Here is a 16,742-nt window from a genome sequence, read left to right as displayed (position 1 = left end):
GCTGCCAGGGGAGCCCCAAGGTCCCCACGCACCTCCCTGTGCCTTGAGTCTCCCCCCATCCCCAAGCAGCAGCATGGGGAAGGAGAGAAGCCCATCCTGCACCGGCACCTGGGGGTGGGGGGCACACTTATCTTCCCTCTTGGCTTGGAGGGAAGGGCCTGAGAGGAGTTGGCAAGGTTTGGGGGTGGGGGGGAGTGGGGGTAGGTGTCCCCAGCTCTGTGGTGCCCCCCCACCCCGTGTGCCTCCACTGGCTATGCTGTGCATAGGTGGGGGGTGCACACGCCACATCTCCCACTTTGACAGGTCCTTGTCAGCAGTAATGACCAAGCTGAGTCCAGCTGGGCCCTAGGGCTCAGTGCTGAGCTTGTTAAGGGGGATTTAATGAGGGCAGGAGGCAGGCACTGCCTCTGGCTGCTTGTCACATGCTCTCTGGCCTCACAGCCTGCCTAGACCCCAAGCCGGGCTGCATGGTCCCCTACAGCACAGTGCCCTCCCACAGCTCCCACCTCAGCCCCCTGCTTCTCTCTGCCCCAGGCACAGCCGGGGGTGGGGGGGGCGGGGAGTGCAAGCTTTTGCTCTGGCACCCATGCCTGCTAAGTGGGAGTCGATGGTACCAGTGTCCTGCCTCTGGGGCAGTCCCCACACCCAGGCTGCACCCCTTTGAGACAGAGAACCCCCCTGGGGCCGTTTGCATTGCCTTCCCCCACCCAGGGATCGGCATAAGGGCTCCTGACCATCCAGTGCTGTGAACACCCCACTCATTCAGCTAAGGCAGTAAAGGTGAGGGTGTGGGGTGCAGCTGGGCAGTGCCCCCTCCTGCCCTTGCTCCAGGCTGCCCCAGCCTCTCTGGTGCTGCATAGGAGGGATAGTGTTGCTCAGGGATGCTTGGGGTGCAGAGGAGTTTGGGGGCCCTTGAGCTGTGGAGTGGGAGCAAGAGGCACCAGGAAAGCCAAATTTCAGAGGGCAGCAGAGCCAGGACCAAAGTGGGCTGCAGCCAGGGTGTGGGCACAGGGCGATGGTGCTGGTCTCTGTCGCACCCACAGAGGTGGAGGGCGGCGCCCTCTCCCAGGGGCAAAGCAGCACGCATGTGGTGGTGCTTGGTGGGATAAGGGCTGGTCTCAGCTGTGGGTAGTCCAGTGCTGGGTGGGGGCTCAGCCATGTATTGCAGGTAGTAGTGGGGACAGCCCAGGTGCCCCAGCCCTGCTGGGGGGTTTGAGCTTTGTGCCTGGGGGTCCCATTTGCAGTTTGCACCATCTTTGCTCTGAGGCAGCCAGGAGTCCTTCTTGGCTCAACAACAAGCTGTGTAAACAGGAGCCTGCAGGCAGCGTTAATTAGTGAAATATTTGGTAAGGGAGGAAGCACAGGCAGAATCTGAAACTGGGGGGCAGGGGGGCTGTGCTGTCACCTGCCCCACTGCACAGCAGGGCAGACCCCCAGATGTCTCAGGACAGTCACATCCTGCTGGGTGCTGCTGGCCTCTCCCAGCCGGGCCAGTGCTGGGACCATTGCCTGTTCCCCAGCACCAGGCAGCCCAGCCTCCAGACCAAACCTCCATCTGCATTTAAAAGACTGCTGGTGAAGAGGGGCCCCAAGGGACCCCCTTCCACTGCTCACTCTGAGCCTTGCAAACCAGTGGCTCCTTGCTCCAGCCCCAGACCCTGCGTGGTGAGATCCCCTTCCTCACCCTGGCAACCGCGTTTGCCCCATCAGCTTTGCTCATTACCTCTGTGGTCCAATAATATCCCACATGGACATTAACCAGGGTCAGCAACAAGCTCCTGAGGGGGAGGCCCCGGAAGAGCAGATTCAGATCCAGCGTGGGGGATGTCCTTGTGAGGGGTGGGGGAGGGATGCTGACCAGAGCAGGGATCCTGTGCAGGGGCTGAGAGTGGTCAGAAGACCAGATGTTTCGGAGCAATCCCTGCTCTGCCTGCTCCCCCCACCCTGGCTCCTGACCTCCAGACTGTGGGGTCCGCCCTCTCAAATCATTAACTGAGGATGAAACACCCCAAAGCCTGGCTGGGGAGTGACAACCGTGTGCAGCGTCTGTCCCCATAGCCCCTGTGATGTGAACTAAATCCATCCTAATTAGCACTGATTTGCATGGGGAAATGAAAATTAATCTAGCCTGGGTTTACTGGAATTAGTGATTCTAGTTGGGCACATCAGAAAGTGGTAGACATCCGGGCAGGCAGGACTTGGTGTGGCAGAAAGCTGTCTGCCCCATCTCCTCTCCCTCCCAAGCCCTGCTTTGGGGGCCCTTGCTCAGCACCACCTGCCAGCATGCCGTGGCAGGCAGCTGCTGGGCTGCCCAGGACTGTCCACCAGGACTGTGCTCAGACGCCTGGGTTCTGCCCAAGCACCTGTCCTGGGTGGCAGGGGTACGGCGGTGCACCCCACCCCATCTCCCAGGTTTCCCGAGGATATAGAAAGCAGCACTTCTCTGACCCAGTTGCCCAGTCTCACTGGTTGTTTCTGGGCATGGTAAGAAGAGAGTGAAGGGCAGGGAAGACACCATCTCCGACACCCCCAACGTGGGAGATGCTACAAGGCTTCCAGGCCAGCAGGTTGCCTGGGGGGGGGAGGTGTGCCATGTGCACATGCATGCACTTCTATTTGTGTGCCTCCATGCACATACCACTGTGTTTCCACATGTGTGTGTCCGCAAGCCTATTCTTGTGCATCCTCCCATGCATGCTGGCATGTGTGTGCCCATCTGCATAACCCTTGTGTGTGGCCCCCCACGCATGCTGCTGAGGAGCACATTCTCATTCTGGGTGTGGGGGCCCAGCAGGGGATGGGCGCAGCGGGGAGAGCCCTGGCTGTGCCCCCTTTGGAGACCTCTGGCCCTGGCTGTCTCCTGACATCAGTGCTGCCTCACCCCGGGGTAGCACCATGGCTCATTGTTATGGGGTCCGTGGCAATGCCGTGAGCAGAATTATCATGTTCATGAAAAATTAATGAGGAGAAAACAGCTGGGCAGGAGCTTTGTCCACCAGGGCTGGGGGTGGCACAGTGTGGGCAGGTTGGTGTTGGCTGCAGGAAGGGGTCTGGTGCCTGTCACTTCTCACAGGTGACCCCTCCTTGGTGCAACCCTTCCAGACCCAAAACCTGGCCATCCCTCTGGGATTGTGTCTGCTCCCCGGCAGGAGGACCCAGACCTTGGACACCTCCGTGCCCCATCACCACCTCTGGGGCACGTCTGGACATGGTGACACCCCCCCACCCCCCCAGCTGGCCCCGGGGATTTCAGACTGGCTGACAGACATGAGATCTCAGCTCCTGCGTCTGCATTTGCAAGTCAATCATGGGCTCAAGGGCTGCTGGTCGTGGCAGTGGCAGGGGTTACTGTCCTGTCTACCTGGAGACAGGGATGGGATGCCCCAGGGAGGGGCGCAGGGACAGAGCAAACCCTGATGCAAAGGGATGTGGCTGTACTCCCCCGTGCCCGATGATTTCTCTGGCTGGGCTGGGGAGGTTGCTTTTCTGCGGAGCTGTTATTGCCCCCACCCCCCAGGGCTGTAAACACTCAATTAAGCACGAGCGCCTGGTCCTGCCTTCCCTGTCGCTGTTGGTAATTATGTAGGTTTTTCGGTGTCAGGCGCCGCAGGGAAGCGCGATTACAGCTAATTGGAGCGGCTCTCCCCAGCCCCGGCCCTTCTGCAGCTGCTGGAGCTGCCGCGTGACAGCGGTTCCGTGCCCCCCCCCCCATCTGTGCCCGCAGGAGGCCTGGGTCCTTCCCGCCCACCTGGCCCATCCTTTGGGTGCTGCAGGTCTGGGCAAAGCGCCTGTCTGGTGCCATCCTGCTCTGCTCTGCACCGGGATGGGTTTGCCCCCCACCCCACCCCCGACATTGCAGGGACCTGTTTGGGCTCCCCAGCCCTCGCAGTCAGCTTGGAGGCTGCAGCAGGACCGGGTGGACCTGCCAGAGCCGCTGGCCAGGGCAGCCGGGGCTCTGCGCCGCGGGTGAGAATCGGCCTGGCCCCGTGCGGCGGTGCGGGGCTGAGCATGCCCGGCGGTTGGGGCGTGCAGCTGTGGGGAGCCTTTGGGAATCCAGGGAAGGGGCAGGGTCTGCAAGTGAGAAGGAAGCTGTCCTCCACTGTAGGCCCCGCCAGAGGGGACCCGAGAGGTGGCGGGGGCATGAGGACCTGCCACCACCTGTACCAGGGGAGATGCATCAGGAGTGCAGCGTCTGCCATTGATTTCTTATTATGGAGTTCAGCAAGAAAAATGAGGCGCTGGGGCTGCGGAGCAGCAGCCGTGATTTGTCGCCTTCTCACCATGTCCTGGCGGGGATGGGAATTGATTTTGGACTCTCTGGCATCAGTCAGCATGTCTGGGGGTGGGAGAGGGGGAGCTGGAGAGGGGACACCTGCTGGGGGCTCAGCACAGGTCCCCCCAGGACACGGGAGACGACCTGGACCTGCTTGTGGCAGTAAGGGTGCTCCTCACCCAGAAGCCCCCACGCTGTCTGGAGCCGCAGGGCGCCCCGGCTCTGGAGTGCCTTCCCGGGAGACGGGGGCCGCGGTGCTTTTAGGGATGAGGTCTTGGCCCTGGTGCTGGGCTGGCTTCCTGGACCTCGCCGGGTAGGAGCACGGCGGCTCCGCGGGCAGCGCCAGGAGGTCTGCGCCTGCAGGAGGGGCCGCGTCCCCCGGCGCTGCCCCCGGGCCCCACACGCTGGGCGGCAGCGGCGGAGCAGCAGGCAGGGGGCCCGGCGGCCGCCACGGCGTGTCCCGGCGGCCGCCACGGGGTGTCCCCGCGCCCGCGTCCCAGCGCTGCTGGCGCCCGCGCTGCCGGGCGGCTCCGCGGCACAACGGCGGCCCCGGCCCCGGCCCCCGCCGCGGCCACTAGAGGGCGCCAGAGGCCTCCCGGAGGCGCCGGGGCCGCCCCACACAGGACGGCGGCCCCGCGGGCACGTGCGCGCGCGTGCACACGCGTGCCTGGCGTGGGGGGCTGCCGGTCCGCGAGCGTGCGCCTCCGCTCGCGCTGCCGGTGCGGGGGCGGCGCGTCCGTCGGTGGCGGCGGGCCCGGCCCCGCGGCTGCGGCCGGGCAGTGTGTCCCCTGCAGCGGCCTGTTCCTGCCTCTCCCCATGCCCGCGTCCCGGCCACGTGTACGCATGTCTCAGCTGTGCACACTCATCCCAGCCGTGTGCACGCATGTCTCAGCTGTGCGCACACATCCCAGCCGTGTGCACGCATGCCTCAGCTGTGCGCACACATCCCAGCCGTGTGCGTGCGTCCCGGCCGTGTGCACGCCTGTCTCAGCTGTGCACACACATCCCAGCCGTGTGCGTGCGTCCCGGCCGTGTGCACGCATGTCTCAGCTGTGCACACTCATCCCAGCCGTGTGCGTGCGTCCCGGCCGTGTGCACGCATGTCTCAGCTGTGCACACACATCCCAGCCGTGTGCGTGCGTCCCGGCCGTGTGCACGCATGTCTCAGCTGTGCACACACATCCCAGCCGTGTGCACGCATGTCTCAGCTGTGCGCACACATCCCAGCCGTGTGCGTGCGTCCCGGCCATGTGCATGCTTGTCTCTGACGTGCGTGTGCGTTTCAGCCATGTGCACATGTGTCTCAGCCGTGTGTTCCTCTGCTCAGTGCAGCTCCATCCCCACCAGTATCTTTGTCACAATGAAGGAAGAGGCTATTATGTTTATTAAATTGTATCAAGGCAGCATTACAGCAATTGGCAGCTGGTGACCCCGGTTATTTATAAAACAGGCTTTGGAAATCGCAGCTCTGGGCTTGGGCTTTTCTTCAGAGAATTATAGAGGAAAAAAATCAATATTGCAGGACGGGACCAAGTCAGTGGTTAATTGCGGGGTCAGTTCCAGGAAATGCCTCCTGGTGTGATGGCAGCCATGGAAAAGCTGACCTTCCCCCCACCCCCCGCCTCCCTAAAACCCCCAGCCAGGGCTCCTGTCCTGCAGCCCCTGCCCTCTGTGGTCGCAGAGCTGCAGTGGGGGACATCCCTCATTTCTCAGGACCAAGCGTGCTGCCTAGGCTGGCAGCTCTGGGACCAGAAAAGGCCAAGGGAGAGCAGTTCCTTCCTGCACTGGGGTGTTGGCTCCCTGAGCTGGGATGGACAAAGAAGGGTGTCACCTCATCTGCCTTTTGCAGCTTTACATGAGTGTCAGAGTCTCAGGGTATTAGGCTGGTGTTACCCCCCTCCCATCCTACAGCAGTTGTGGGTCAGAGGTAGGCTCTCCTGGTGCTCATCACACAGTGCCCTGTGATTAATGGGGGGAATTAGAATGATAATAGCCCTTTAAATGAAGGTGCCAGTTACAAATGATGTGTGCCCATGCTGCGTGATGGATGGTGCCAGAGCCAGCCCCTGGGTGCTTCGTAGGCAGGCATGCTCAGAGGCACATTATGGCCAGGGCAGGAGCAAGGAGGGTATTGTGATGTCATAGAGATCTGAGACATCATGGGTCAGGCAAGATGTCATACACTAGCTCAAAGTGAGGGGATGTGGGACCATACCAGCACTGTGTGCACATGGTGGTCTGGCAGGGAGGAAGAGCTGTAGTTGCTCCACCATTATTGGCTGTGCAAGTCATCACAATGTCCTGATAGTGCCGGCATGTGATGCCCTTCATGGAGCTGCTAGTACTGCCCGGCCTTACCAGCCCCTGTGAGGCCGCTTGTGCCCCCCGGTGTGGCTGACCTGGGGCCTGGGTGAGGGGTGCCAGGCAGCAGCTCTGCAGGGCCAGGAGCACCCTTCTCTCCCTAGGACGGGCTGGGTGCCTCCAGGATCCAGCCCTTTCTCCCCGTGCTGGGGCTCTGTGGGGCTATGAAATATATCCTGTTAATTCACCATTTAATTATTGGCTGTTTGTTTATTGTTTGTTTGCTTTAGTTGGTATGAATTTTTTATGATGGTTTCCACTGCGCCCCGCCAAAAGCCAGTGAGATTTACAGCTTCAGCATGAGCAGAGACTTAACGAGGGAAAGGTGCCCATTAGCAGCGAGGGATGACTCCGTGTCACCATCAGAGGAGGGTTTGGGGCGGCTCCTTCCAGGGCTGGGGGGCCACAACGAGTGGGTGCCAGTGGCGGGGCCAGGGAGGCTGTGGGGAGGCTGTGAACTGTGGGGCAGCAGCCCATGCAGTGAGGGGTGTGTGGAGCTGGGGGGAGGTATGGGGACAGAGGGGCTGAGTGCCAAGGCTGGGAGCCAGAGGAAACGGCATGCTCAGGTGCAGGCACGTTCAGCCCCAAGCTGCAGCATCTCCCATTAATGAAGCACTTCATCACCACAGCATTGCGGGGGGGGGGCACCCAATTCAGAATGATAAATTCCCCGCGACGGCCCTGCGCTCGCTCGCAGCAGCCGTGATTCTCCTTCATCTTGAATAATATTTTTGGAGTGGTTGTAAAATAACCCACCACAGCAGCTGTGAGTAGAGACACCAAGGCCCAGTGGCTATCTCTAGCCCTCCCCCCACATTTGTCTTTCCAGCTCCCCACCCTGCAGGGGCAGCTCCCCATAGCCCTTGCATGGGGCCAGGATCTGCACCGGCACAGATGTGAGTGTGCACCTGCCCACGCATGTCTCTGTGTGTGCACGTGTGCAAGCGTATGTCTGCTTATAAAGGCATGTATATGTCCCTGTGTCCATGCACGTTTGTTAGGAAGCGTGAGTGTGTGCACAGGTGTCCATCCATGCACGTGTGTGCGCGCGCAGGTATGTGTAGGTGTGCAGGCAGGCGTGCGTCCCTGTGCCCACACGTGTGTGTGAATGCACAGCTGCCTAGATGCACATGTGCGTGTAGCTCTGCATTTTCAGCCGTGTGTCCACGCACGTGCATGCTTCCTGAGGTCAGCTGCCGTAATTCTTTCTAGGAAGTATTTGTGGGCTGTCTTGTTCTTCCCCAAAACCGCTGACCCATCAGATCTGCATGGTGCCAGGCCAGGCAGGGGCAGCCATGGAACAGAAGCTCCAGCAGTGGCTCTTTGCTGGTGTTTATTGTGTTGCCCTCAGGGCACAGGAGGGTGGGGAGCACACTGGAGCTCTCCCCAGCACTCTGCAGGGCTGAGCCCTTCATGAGGCTGCTCCCGTGGGGCTGCAGGCAGCCTACCCAGGAGGGCTCCTGAGCAGCAGGGTATGCGCTGTAATCACCATGGAAGAGGGAAGCACAGCACAGAATTAAACAGTCTCTTAATTACAATCATTAATGAGAATGGAGGCAGCCTGGCTTTGTGGGCAGGGAATCCCGCTGTATCTCTAGGAGAAGTCCTGGGCTCGTCTGCAGGGAGTTAGGAGTCTGTGTTGGGCCAGGGTGCAGAGATGCAGGTTGCTCCAAAGCAGACCCGGCTGTGATGGCACAGGGATCCCTGACGTCCTGGGCTCCTAATGCTGCCGGACACCCTCTTTGGATCCCTGCTCAGTGCTCTGGTGCTGTGCTCTAAAGGGGTTGTTGGGATTGCACACGAGTCCCACCACTTACACACGTGTGTATGCACAGATCCTATGAACCTGTGCCGCACACCTCTGCGGTGACCTTATGCACATACCCCCTCCCGTACACCGCACTACTGTCCCTGTGCCGCAGCAGCCATTGGCAGAGGAACGCAGCAAAGGACGCGCGTGCCTGTGCCGAGGGCAGGATGCACTCTGTCTTGGGGAGTGGCACTTAATCAATCCCATTTCAAAACTCTAATTATATCAACAAAGGCCTCAACACGGCGCTGCTGGCTGCAATTCAGGCCTTGTTTATGTATTTCCACACACTTCAGAGAAGTTTCTCCCCTTTGTCCTTTTATACTTTGCTGAAAGAAATGCGAGTAGGGTGGAGTGGGACCAACAGGGCTTTGCTGTGCGAGGCAGAGGGTGCTGAGGTGGGGAGGGAGGCTGGACTATTGGGCGGGGGGGTGTGCAGCAGCAGGGCTCTGCGTGTGTATGGGAGAGCAGCGACTCCCTGGGGTGCCCCAAGCCACAGCTTCAAAGTGGAGGGCTTACAAGTCAACAGTAAAAATAATTGTCAGAGCTCTTGCGTGCATCTGTGCGTGCACATATGTGTAGGGGTGTTCATGCACAAGTACTTGCTGCCATGTCAGCATGTATGTTGTCTACCCGTGCATGTGTGTATATGCGTATATGCATCTGCATGAGCAAAGACTGGCCTACGGGGGGATGGCGCTGGCTTTTGCCTGCGAGCCCTCAGTGGAAGGGGCATGCAACAGGGACTGGCCTGTGCCCATCAGGTGTGCGAGTGACCTTGTGCTGGCTCTTGCCACTGCCAGACTGTGACCAGCCCACTTGGGGGGTGGGGGGGCAGTCCCCCCTCCCTGCTCGGTTCCAGCCTCCTGATTTTGTCTGCCCACTCCGTCCATCTACCCAGTCTTTTGTTAAGAGCCAGTGGATACAAATAGCGGGTTTCCATATGCACAGCAGCATCTGTTACTGCCAGGGAGATTTGCATTGCTAAATGTAAATTGGGTGTTATGTCATTTATCATAAACGGGAGGGTGGAGGGGGGCGCGGAGGGGAGGCAGCAAACATTGGTGAAGTTGTCATAACAAATCACACAACTCATTGTTCGCCCTGGCAGGAAGGTGCGGCGCAACCCGTGAAGGATTTGCACGTGGAGTGAAGGGCCTGGCCCCTTTTACAGAGGGGGAAACTGAGGCATGAATGTGGTCTGGGGTGCAGCAGTGTGCAGGGACCTCAGGCATCCAAACCCAAAGCTCGTCATTAACCCCGTCATTGGGGCTCACTATGGGAGAGGCTGGAAAGGGCAGAGTGCAGCTGGGGCTCATGACCTGGTCCTCAGCCTCCCTCTCCCCTTCCAGCTTGCACTGTCCCTGGGCCGGGATCCCCATCCCGTCCCGCCCCATCCCTCCCAGCCCTGCTGCAGACGCCTCCCTCCCGTCTCCTGCCCACTCTCCATCCTCAGACAGCACTCAGGGACCTGCCAGCGCAGCCGGACCTTCCTCACACCCTCACCATGAAGGGCCCCCTCCTCGGAGGCATGTTCTCCCGGCATGTCAAGCGGCACCCCGGAGTGAGTCACCCCACACCCTCTCCCTCCAGGGACCCCCTCCCCATTCTTCCCCATCCCTCTGCCCCTCTCTTCCTCCCAGGGACCCCCACAGCCCCTGTCCCTCCAGGCTCATCCTCACCCTTCTCTCTCCACATGCCTCAGAAACCCTGCGCTTTCCCACACCCTTCCCCCTCCTTCCCACCCCCCCATTCCTCCTGCCCTCCTTTGCCAGCCCCCTCTTCCTCCCACTCCCCCAAACCACTTCTCAGCCTCCCAGTCCAGGTTCTTTGCCCTCCCTGTGCCTTCCCAATCTGTCCCTGCTTTCAGCTTACCCTTCACACTGTCCTCCCAGCTCTTGCAGCATCCTCCAGGTAAGCCGGGTGGTCCCGGTGGTCCCGCAACCTCCTTCACTGAGGAGAGGTGAGACTACCCAGCACTTCCTGACCCGCTCCCTCCGTCCAGCGCTGCCAAGGGGCCAGGGCTCCTTCCTGAGCTGGGCTGGGCTTCGGGCATGTTGACTCTTAGAAATACGCAGGCTGGTAAGCAGCTGCTTGAGTGAAGGGTGCTGTTTCATGTCCTCCCCCTGCTACACACTGCTCTGGGGGCATCTTTGGGGGGGGTGGGAATGGAAATCGAGTCGCCTCCCCACATACCCCAGCAGCCCCAGGTCTGAAGCACCAACTCCTTTTAGCTCAGATCTGTCCCTGTCCCCTGCCGTCCAAATGTCAAGCTGAAGGTTTTGTGTGCAAAGATGCTTAAACCCTCATAACCTACAGACCTGCCAAGACAGTGGCAGCTGGGTGAGTGGCCCTGCCCTGCCAGGATGGGCCTCTTTTGCTGCCAGGCTGGATCCTCTCCCACAGCAGGGACCTGGCCCTTGTCAGAGGGTCCACAGCCCCCGCCTCACCTGTTCCACTGCCCAGTGCCCTCCGTGGAGACCTGGCAGGGGCTAGTGGCCTGGGGAGGGTTAATGAGCTGCAAGCACCGGGCTGAAAGTCACATAAGTTGTTGGCAGTTGAGTTTGGGGTGGGTAGGGCAGCTAGGCTGGAAAGGATGATGAGCCATGGCTGAGCATCCAGACGCCTGGCTCACTGGCAGGCTTGGACAGAGGCGGGGATGCAAGCGCTAGAGCTGGAGGCACGCTGGGGCTGGGCTCTTCCAGGGAAAGGCGGGTGCCTGTGAGCTGCCAGCACCAAGGGCATGGGCAGCTGGGATGCCTGGGTGCTTTTCCTGTCCTTGTTGAGGGTGGACGGGTGGATAGCACTGGCCAGGGCTCCTCCACTACCTTCGCACCACTGCTGCATGCCTCTGTGTGCAGAATGGGGGTTTGGGGCTTTTCTGTTCATGCCTGCCATAGTTTCCCCAGCTATCAAATAGAGGACTGTGTGTGACTTGGGGAACTCAGAGAGGCCCCCAAACAGTACATGTAAGGGGGGGTTGTCCTGGATGCCTGTACGTGAAGTACCTTGCATGTGTCTGGCGCCATTAAGCAGGATTATTGCTAGCAGAGGTTTCTGGGGCAATTTTTGACATGTGATCCATTATACGTGATCAGCAGCAGCTCGTGCCTGGCAGGTACATCAGCACTTTCACCTGGCAATAGACTCTCCCACCGCAGCACACCCAGCTGCCTGCCCGCCTGGCTGTGATTGATGTCCCAGGGATGCCAGTGGAGCACTGTGGTGGTGAAGCACAGGAACTTCGGCAGGACAAGAACCTGCCTGGCATGTGGTCTGGGGACTGCACAGGCTCAGCAGGCACCAGGCAGAGCCTGGCACTGTGTCCCCCTGTCCACTCATCTTGGCATGTGGTCCTGCTGCAGGAGGGTACGCTCATCCACACTCCGGCAAGAGGCGCTCATCCCACCCCATTCTGGCACGGGGTCCCTGCCTCACCCAGCACCTTCATGCATTTGTTTTCTCCTTCTTACTCTTTTTGTAGCTGGACCAGTAGGAATAGAGTCAGATCCCCCTTCCAGCAGAGCTGGCACCAGCTCACTGCCTGGTCGCTTGGAAGTTCTGGGCAGTGGCTGGGGCTGCAGCCAGCTTGCAGCAGGGACTGGCCGTGCCTGGCCGGGGGGGGCTCAACCCCGCTGCCAGCAGAGACGGCGGTCCCGGGGAGCAGGGCAGCACCTGCCTTGCTCCCAACAGGTCCCCACAATCAGGGTTAAAGGACAAATACTGCACGCACACAAGCAGCATTTTAACTCTCCGTACGCTTAAGGTCAAGCTCTCAATACGTCTTGTTTATTTTTGTGCATGTCTTGGGGGGAGATCAAGCCCCACTGCCTGCACCTGCAGCTCCAGCGCTGCTTGCCTGCTGTATGAGTGTTTCCCCAAGCTCCCCCTACTCTTAATTCTTCCCAGGCATTAATTACCCAGAAGGTGTCAGCAGCAGATGGTGAGACGAACCCATCGCCCCGAATCTCCTCCAACAGACACTGCAATTCCCGGCGCTGTGGAGTTTGTCTTGATTAGCCAGCGAGGTTGGGTAGTGGCTACTGCCAGATCCTCTTGGCACCCAGCCACACACGGCGCAAAAGATCATTATCTGCTGATGCCTCTAACCTCCCAAATTGGCTCTGGCATCTGCCAGGCACTCGATCAGCTGGTGTGAGCATGGAGTGCTGCTTGGCTTGGGCATGGGCACTGCCAAGCAGGAGCTGGGCTGTGATGGGGCACAAGGAGAGCATTGAGGGGGGGCATGGGGGGGGGTGTGTCCAGCCAGGGACCGAAGGCTGGGCAGGGAGCGCTTGGGGAGGAGGACACATCTGACTGCCTGGGTGTCTTCTCCACAAAACCCCCTCCCTGTGCAGGTCATTGAGGTGCTCGGCAGAGAACAGAGGGGTTTGGACCTTTTCTTCATGTTTGAGAGTCATCCCCCCAGTCTCATCCAAGTGGGAAAACTGAGTGTGGTGGGTGGGCAAGTCGGGGTTCAGAGACACTTGCTAAGAGCTCAAGCTGCCAAGCAGAACTACAAATATAACCCAAGCGCTCAGATGCTGGCAATGCGAACTGCACGGCGCGCACGGCTCTCGCAGCACCACCAGCCCCCGCTCCCCGCTCCACACTAATGGGCACTGCGAGGCGTCAGCAGTGTTTGCCTTCCCAGGGGCACAGGTTGGCGGGAGGTTCATTACGTTCAGACCGTCTTCCCCAGCGTGGGGGCTGTGGCAATTTGGGGGAGGTCACAGCAGCCTCGTCTCGGCTCAGATTGAGGCCGTGTCCCCCCGGGGCACTGGGGGATTGGCAGCGTGAGTGGCGGGGGGAGCAGAAACAAGAAGATAGAGCTGCTCCCCCTGAAAAGGTGCAATTCAAGCCCCTGTGACCATGGAGGGGGGGGGGGCAAAGGGACCTCTTGCTCACAGGGATGCCTACTACAGGGCTAGGGCAGCTCCTGGTGGGTGGGGTGGGGGCGGTGGGGTGTTGCTGAGTGTCCCCTCCACGGTGGTGGTGTCACCCTGTCCATGAGAGCTGCTCTGGGCTCAGCTGCTTGGCCACCAACCGGCATGATGCCTGGTCCTAGCATGTCTCAGTCTGTCCCTGCTGTAAGCACAGGGGAAGATGATCTGAACCCTCCTCATCTCACACTTCATCAGGAGATGGTGTGGAAGGGGTGCAGGACCTGGGGGGAGGGGAGGAGTGGGGTGTGGGGCAGCTGTTGGGGGACAGCATGGCTTGGGGCCAAACCCTGCCCTGGCTGCAACCCTGTGCCGGGCAGGCACCAAGTCCCCTGGGGAGGAACCATTAGCAGCCACTCAGCCCCTGACCCGGGGCTCCAGGCTCACCAGCTACGGGGTCCTGGGCCCTCACCCACGGCCACACCAGCCAGCACCAGCGCTGGGCAGCAGCAGAGGGAAAGTGATTTCTCATTCCAAATCCAATTCCTCTCCAACATGAGCCGATTTTTCTCTCCCTCTTTTAATTCAGTCACTCAAGCTGACAGCTACACTGTGTACCGCAGCCCAGCTACAGGATTGCTCTGCCATATTTCCCCTGTAAATCTCCCGGTGTGTCAGCTCTCCCTTTCACTCTCTAGTCGGCCTGATAAATATTCATTTTATTGGGGTATTTTTCATTTTTCTCTCTCTTTCCCTGTGCAGCTCATTCCCCTCATTGGCTTCATCAGTGTCGGCCTGGGCAGTGCTGTCCTGTACTTAATGAGGCTGGCGCTGTACAGCCCGGATGTCAGGTACGGATCAGGGTGCCCTGGGCAGCCCTTGGGCACTTGCTCTGCACCCCTGAGGCTGCAGGGCGGATGACCAGGTGCGGCGGGCAGGTGCTGGCCTGGACACACTCCGACACCTTCATGGTGAGCGGTGTATGCGTGGCTAGCCAAACCTGGGTGCAGAGGTGCCCCGAGGGTGTGAAGGAAGCTGGGGCACCATCTGCCCTCTCCTTGCTTGGGGGGGGGGTGGGGGTGGGGCCACAAGGACCCCTTCAACCTGCTGCTCTGGGCACTGCACCAGCTGCTGTGAAACTGGGGGCAGGCAGGAGAGACATGCAGAGAGGTTATGGGGATGGCAGAGGGAGTGGGGTGGATGACAAGGCAGATAAAAACAGTATGTGACTGATGGCAAGGGGGGGGAAGACAGTGTCAGAAGGGATGGACTGACATAGGAATGGGAAACCAGTGGGATGGATGGTTGGAGAAGGAATGGGGAGAGGGAGGGATGGACAGACATAAAAAGAACGTGCAAGGATGAATGGCGAGGGAAAGAAGGGAGAGGGAGACAAGGTGTGAGGATGGATTGATGAGGAATAGAGGGTGGATGGATTGGCACAGGACAGACAGGCATACTGTAGCGCGCGAGGCTGTTTGGGTTTTTTTCTTCCCCTTGTAGCTCAGTGGCCCACAGTCCCTGCAGCCCCACGCTGTCTAATGCCTATCTAATATTTGTTTGCTCCTGGTAAAACGCTCATTGATTTAATTTGACGCCAGCTGCCCAGGGTACTTAGCTCAGCAATTAGCCGATCCAGGCACCTTGTCTTTGATGGTGGAAGCACAGGGGTGTGCATGTGTGTGTGCGTGGGGGGATAAAACAACAGCAGCACCCCCAGCACATTAATGCTATTAAACAGCTCCAGGGGTCTGCATTTGCTGCACAGCCCCTCCCCATCCCCCAACACACGCGCACGCACGCATCTTCCCAGATGGAAAATTCTGCTCTTGGCCAACACCAGCTGATTGCAGGGGGACGGGAGAGGGGGAGATGCGAGATGTTCCTGCCAGGAACCCATCCCACGGCTTCACTGGCCTTCCACAAGCCCTCCTGGGACAGGACAGGACATGTCCTCCTAGGGGAGGCTGCATCTGACCAACAGCAGCCACCCCATGCAGTTGGCTTGCACACTCACAAGCGTTGCATGCCCAGGAGTGCTCCACACGCTGCTCTGTCCCTGCTTGCACATGGCAGGCGCACACAACAGGGCAGGCAGCAGCTTCCCCACTCACCCCCTGCCAAACCGGGAGTGAAGGCTGGGGGCTCATAGTGGGATGGGAAGGCTTTTGGAAAAGGGATGGGGGGCAGAACAGCCACGGTCAGAAGGCATCCCCCCCCACACCCCTCAGGTCCCGGTGCAGCAGGGCAATGCCTGCAGAGGTGTCAGCTGGGGAGGGGAGGCAGACGTGCACCCCTGCACGTACAGCTGGTACAGTGGCTTGCAGGCCAGCCCTGTGCTGGGGCGGCAGCCAGGCTGCAGTTTGGGTGAGTCAGTCCATGGCCATGGCACAAGCCTGGGCAGGAGTGCGCTGGGAGCAGCCCTGCAGGGAGCCTGCCCAGCCCCCACCTCAGCTCCTCACCCTGGGGAGCTGGGGGGACTCAATCAGAGACCCCAACCTGCCAACCACAGCAGAACTGGGGAATATAGTTACAATAGTGCCTAGGATTATTTCTGCAGAGAGATGGGGCTGGGGGCACTACTGAAAGGAAAATCGGGGTGGTGGTGGTGGTGTTTCTGTGGGATTGGGGGGGGGTGTCTGTCTCCCCCACCCTCCTTACAGGTGCTGATGGCCCCATCATCCTTTGCAGCTGGGATCGAAAAAATAATCCTGAGCCCTGGAATAAGCTGAGCCCCACGGACCAGTATAAAGTGAGCACTGGGTGACCTGGCACTCTGGGGTGGGGGAACGGTCACATTTAGGACAAGACATGACATTTTCCTCAGGGAAAGGAAAGAGGCAGCATCACCCCTGGGGCAGAGGTGCATGAGCCCTCCGGCTCCTTGTGCTGCTTTGGGGAGGGGAGTGCTGCCCTACCACTCTGCAGCCAAGGCCAGGCTGCAGTGACAGCCATGGAGGACGCAGCACCCCTCTCACATCCCTCCCTTCTCCAGTTTCTGGCAGTTTCCACTGACTACAAGAGCCTGAAGAAGGATCGTCCCAGTTTTTGAGCTACCCCAGGGATGGACTGCTGCACTGGGGCAGGGGAGAGCATGCCCATCCCCCAGCAGCACCACCACAGCCCCCACCAGCCCTTCCAGCTCTTGCCTGCCCCACAGCTCTTTGATGAGTCACCACACACACAGGCCTGACTGCTTCCTCAGCACCCCCAAAACATGGAGTTGTACCCCCCGCAATAAACTATATCACTCCAGGAGCGATGTGACCACTGTCACTAGTGCCTCTGCACCCTCCTGCCCTGCCTGGCACGCTGCTCACCATCATGGCTTGCCTGCATTAAACTTGCAGGACAGTAATAAATTATTGGGGGTGGGGGAGCAGCAAAATGGATTATGTATGCTGTTTCCCAGGCC

At 59.9% G+C, this 16,742-nt stretch overlaps 1 protein-coding gene across 1 annotated transcript; it reads left to right on the top strand.

Annotated features, from left to right (window-relative positions):
- Positions 1-9,882: 9,882 nt before the first annotated feature.
- COXFA4L2 (cytochrome c oxidase hypoxia associated subunit FA4L2) lies at positions 9,883-16,585 on the top strand. Its single transcript, XM_075075869.1, has 4 exons — positions 9,883-10,008; positions 14,090-14,178; positions 16,019-16,079; positions 16,323-16,585. Exons 1-4 carry the CDS (start codon positions 9,952-9,954, stop codon positions 16,377-16,379), a joined length of 264 nt encoding a protein of 87 aa, XP_074931970.1. The 5' UTR covers positions 9,883-9,951; the 3' UTR covers positions 16,380-16,585.
- Positions 16,586-16,742: the final 157 nt, after the last annotated feature.

Source organism: Phalacrocorax aristotelis, chromosome 26, assembly GCF_949628215.1.
Source record: "Phalacrocorax aristotelis chromosome 26, bGulAri2.1, whole genome shotgun sequence".
NCBI lineage: Eukaryota > Metazoa > Chordata > Aves > Suliformes > Phalacrocoracidae > Phalacrocorax > Phalacrocorax aristotelis.
The sequence above is the reverse complement of the archived record's forward strand: the minus strand, read 5'-3'. Positions and strand labels throughout refer to the sequence as shown.